This window comes from Rhamphochromis longiceps, linkage group LG7, assembly GCF_057381845.1.
Source record: "Rhamphochromis longiceps isolate RC_006_pf linkage group LG7, R_longiceps_female_GT1.1, whole genome shotgun sequence".
In the NCBI taxonomy this organism is placed as follows: Eukaryota; Metazoa; Chordata; class Actinopteri; order Cichliformes; family Cichlidae; genus Rhamphochromis; species Rhamphochromis longiceps.
Window position 1 is genome coordinate 34,303,046 of NC_140563.1, and position 4,699 is coordinate 34,307,744.

At 41.1% G+C, this 4,699-nt stretch overlaps 1 protein-coding gene across 1 annotated transcript; it reads left to right on the forward strand.

Annotated features, from left to right (window-relative positions):
• The first annotated feature begins 641 nt into the window (after nt 1-641).
• Nucleotides 642-3,110, forward strand: LOC146665723 (zinc finger MYM-type protein 1-like). The gene is made up of 3 exons (XM_085413469.1): nt 642-1,774; nt 2,199-2,313; nt 2,521-3,110. Exons 1-3 carry the CDS (start codon nt 789-791, stop codon nt 3,046-3,048), a joined length of 1,629 nt encoding a protein of 542 aa, XP_085269595.1. The 5' UTR covers nt 642-788; the 3' UTR covers nt 3,049-3,110.
• Nucleotides 3,111-4,699: the final 1,589 nt, after the last annotated feature.

The window sequence follows — 4,699 nt, forward strand, 5'->3', positions numbered from 1 at the left end:
ACCAACAAACGGTGTTTTTCTTCTTCTGGGGCGCTCGTCAAAGCGCCCTTGATATGCAGCGAAATAGCCTATCATTAAATGGTTGCCAGGGGAAAATAATAAATATTTGACCTATCAGCGTCGCTGAATTAAATGGTTTGGGGGCGCTTAAAATTGCGCCCCTGCAGAAAATGCGCGAAGATTTGCTGTTCTAGAATTTTACCTCAGTCAGTAGCCTAAGTGAGCTATAAGGTCAGAGAGAGACGATGGCAGCGGTATTGTTAACGGTTGAGGCACAGCCTCCCCCAAATTCGGTTAGATCGCTTCTAACCTACCCTTTTGCCAGAAGGACAATGGCAGAAAAACTGCAAGTTAAAGAGTTGGGACCTGACAAGCCCGAAATTCAACTAACCCAGGCAACGAAGGAGAAGTCAAAAGCATACAACAGGACTTTTTGTCGGAGTTGGTTCCAGCGCAAGTTGTGGCTGACAGGCTGTGGAACAGCTAATGCACTTTTTTGTTTCCCGTGCATACTGTTCAAAAGTGACAAGTGTGATTTGACGTGGACACAATCTGGACAAACCGACTTAAAGCACCTCTCCGAACGAATCAAGAAACATGAAAGCTCACGAGTTCATATGGACAACAGTGTAAAGCTAGCTGTGCTAGGGAAAACTAGCATAGCGGCGCAGCTAGATGATGGACATCGGATTGCTTTAAGAAGGCACAACGAAGAGGTAGATAAAAACCGTCATATTTTATCTAAAATCATCGATTGTATTAAGTTTTGTGGTGCTTTTGAGCTAGCAATGCGGGGACATGATGAAAGTGATTCCTCAGACAATCCAGGGATTTTTAGAGGTTTAGTCGACTTGATGGCATCAATTGATCACGACTTGAGGCAACACCTTGAAAATGCTACTGTATTTAAAGGCACCTCGAAAACAGTCCAGAACGAGATCCTGGATTGCATGTTGGCAGTTCTGAGAGAAAGGATCGTGGAAGAAGTAAAGGCAGCGAAGTTTTTAGCCATTCAAGCTGATGAAACCACTGACATTTCTTCACACTGTCAGTTAGTCATGGTGCTAAGATACATTGACCAACGAAACCGTATTCAAGAGCGTTTTTTTGAATTCATCAAGCTACCCAATGCTTGTGCAGATGCAATAGCCAGTGCCTTATCGGAGAGGCTGCGCTTCATCCTCCCCCAGGGACAAGAGAGAAAGTTGATCGCCCAGGCCTACGATGGGGCCGCTGTAATGAGGGGTACCACTGGAGGAGTGCAGCGTAAGATACAGGACATTTATGCTAACGCTCACTACGTACATTGTTATGCCCATCAGTTAAACCTGGTAATGCAACAAGCAACCTCCCACATCCCTCAAATCAGTCACTTTTTTTCCGACATAGCAGGATTCGCTTCTTTTTTTACTAAATCGAGCAAGAGGACTGCAGTGCTTGACGAGGTGGTGGCGCACCGACTTCCAAGTGCATCGGCAACCCGTTGGAACTTCAACAGTCGTGCTGTGAATACAGTGTATGAACATAAAGACGATCTGGTGAGGTGTTTTCAGACCATCCGTAACAGTGAAGGATTTGATGCCCCTACAAAGAGAGATGCCGGTGGTTTCGTGAGAATGCTGGAAGACGAAGCTTTCTGTTTTTTCCTGGCCTTGTTTCACAAGATAATGCCACATGTAGACATGCTGTATAACCACCTACAGAAGAGAAACATCGATTCTGTCACCATCGCAGGGATCACCCAGACATTCATCAGCCGCATGCAGGCTATCAGGTAGGCATAAAAGCATAAATATGTAACCTAGAATAAATGTTAATTATCTATGCATAGATTCTATCAAATTCTCTGCATATATTCTGTGTTCTGTGACTTAAATGTTTAATGGAATTCAGATAATTTTGATTTATATCAGCCTTTGAAGTAATTTTATGAAAAATATTTGATTAAGTATATTTGATGAAGTATATTCCCAGTAATGATTTGATGTAGCCTATACCATAGGCTATTTCCTGAAATTATGGCCAGGGCCTTTATTTACTTGCACTGGTTTTCCCCCAGCCATTAAACCAGGTCCGGTTATTAATTAAATCCGGTAATTCCCGGTAATTAGAACACAACCTTTGTTTGGTTTGTGTTTGGTTAATATATCCCTATTCAGTTTTCAGAAGCCATTAATGAAACTTATGTATTGGATCAGGGAGGCACTTCCTAATCTGGTTGTGGATGAGGAGTACAGGGGACCTGTTCAAGACCCACCCACAAAGAGACGGAGAACATTGGGGGAAGACAGGCAACACCATTTGGCACTGGAGGTAAGCACTAGCTGCTTGGTCTGATTTAAATCGGATCATCAGATAAAATCTAATGACGATGCTGTCAGATGTCATTTGATATAGTGGTCATGACTGTTTTGTTTTGTTATGGACAGATTTTTTTTTTCAGAATAATGATTAACATGAGACATGTGCCAAAGTCTTACCACTGAATCTAACTCTTACCAATTATATATTATTGGATAGGTGTGCGACACCATTATGAGCCATGCCAAGGAGAGGTTTTCTTTCACCAAGCACCTTGTCAGCGCCACTCTGTTGCAAGGAGACTTGTTCCAACAACACAGCAAAAATTTTCCAGATGCAGCACTACAAACCACAGTGGAAGCCTATCCCTCATTGGACAAAGCCAGACTTAAAACAGAACTGTCCCTGATCTACGACAACGAGGAGTTTCAGAGTTGTAGTGGTGCGCTGGCGCTCTATCAGGTTCTGATGGAAAACAACCTTCAAGACACATTCACCGAAACTGTAAGTCTTCTTAACATCCTCATCACCACACCAATGACAACATCAGAATCGGAGAGGTGTTTCTCTACTTTAAAGAGGATAAAAACTTTCCTGAGAAAAAATATGGCTCAGGATCGGCTCAACGCTCTGGCTATGCTGTCCATAGAGAAAAAACTCACACAAGAACTTCCTGATTTCAACACCAGGGTCATCGAGAAATTTGCCACTCAGAAAGACAGACGAGCAAAGTTCTTGTACAAATAAGAACCCTTAACCATATTTACTCTCTTTCTCCATCCCTCTCTCTTTCTCTCTTTAGCCCACCCCCCCAATCAGTTTACAGTTGTTGTTTTCAATAGTTATTTTTCATTCATTCAAAAAAAAAAAAAAAATCTGTTCATGTTCATTTTTACAAATCTATACAAATGGCCAGAATATGGTTGTTCATTTTTACAAATCTATACAAATGGCCAGAATATGGTTGTTCATTTTAAATTTAAATTAAAATTGTGTTGTTTGATGTACTCATTAAATGGGTCATTTTAGTCGATATCATAAAAATTGCCCCCCCTGAGATTTTTTTCAGGAGCCGCCACTGGCCTAGAGAATTGTTGGTTTTTTATGAAGGCAAATTTTTAATCTATAATGAATAGAATGTAATTTCTTTCATTTTGTGATCTGGAAGCAGATCAAAGAGACGACGGCTATTGCAAGATTACAAATAAATAGAACGACAATTTAGATGCACTTTGCGTGTAATGTTTTTTAAACATTTTAATCTTTTAGTTTAGTTTGTTACACTGTAAAATGGCAGGGAACGTAAGCACTGAGGTTAGGTTTAGGACATCATTAATGACATAAATTTATACAAAACTGCACAAGCCTTCATCTTCTTCCTTCCTTATTTGTTTTTTGACAATCATTTAAGCTTGGTGGCTTTATACCTTGATTTTTTAAAATATATATATCAATTTCATTGCCTTTCCTTTTACTTTCTATTCACACCGTCCCTCTTTTCTTCCCAATTTTCCTTAATTCCTTCTTCATTTTCCTGTTCCCCACATCTACTCTCTTTGCTTACTTCTAAGCATCTAGAAGATAAGGAATGAGCGATGGTCTGCGGCCACCACCTTAAAAACTATTCCCTTTTTGGTGGTTATCTTTGTGCCTCTCCAGGGCACCCTCCCTGAAGCTTAACTTAACTTTGTGTTGTTCTGCAATGATCGAGTGAGCTGTGTATTGAATTCCAGAGTTATTACAGTGAGTGATAGGGTATTTTTACATCCAGGCACTGATACGCAAAATATTTTTCCAGTATAAACTAGCGGCCTGACTTGAAGAGGGCAGGGCTTGTGTTCAGGAACAGAAACTTTTTGGAAGATGCAGGTGACCCTTGTCCTTAGCTACCAAACTGCTGTGTCTGTTGACAGCACACAGTGCTTTTCCCGCCTCCTTTCCTTCACACCTCGCCTGTTCCAGGAGAGCAGGCCTGCACATTACTGTAGGGCTTTGACAGTTATGCTGTTATTTCTAACACATGGCTAATTTTCTCCCTGGCACTCTAGATGCCAAGACAAATATTCATTTTCACTCTCCTATGAGTTTACACTGTTGACCATAGTTTGGAAACAGCACACGGGAAAGTCGTGGTGCTGGGATGGACTGCCGAGTCCAAAGAATCATTGTTTTGGAAATTAAGTATGCTTTTCATTTGGCATAAAGACACCGTGTCCTCAGACAGTACAGATCAGAGTAAACACCAGACTATAAACACTTCCAGAGCATTCCAGCACTGTGAGAGTCAAAGCGTACAAACATCTGCACAACTCCACACCGATTATGAATCAACTTTTAACCCCCAGACTGAGTCAAATTTATTCCTACTGTCATTTAACAATGTGCACTGGAATTTTAG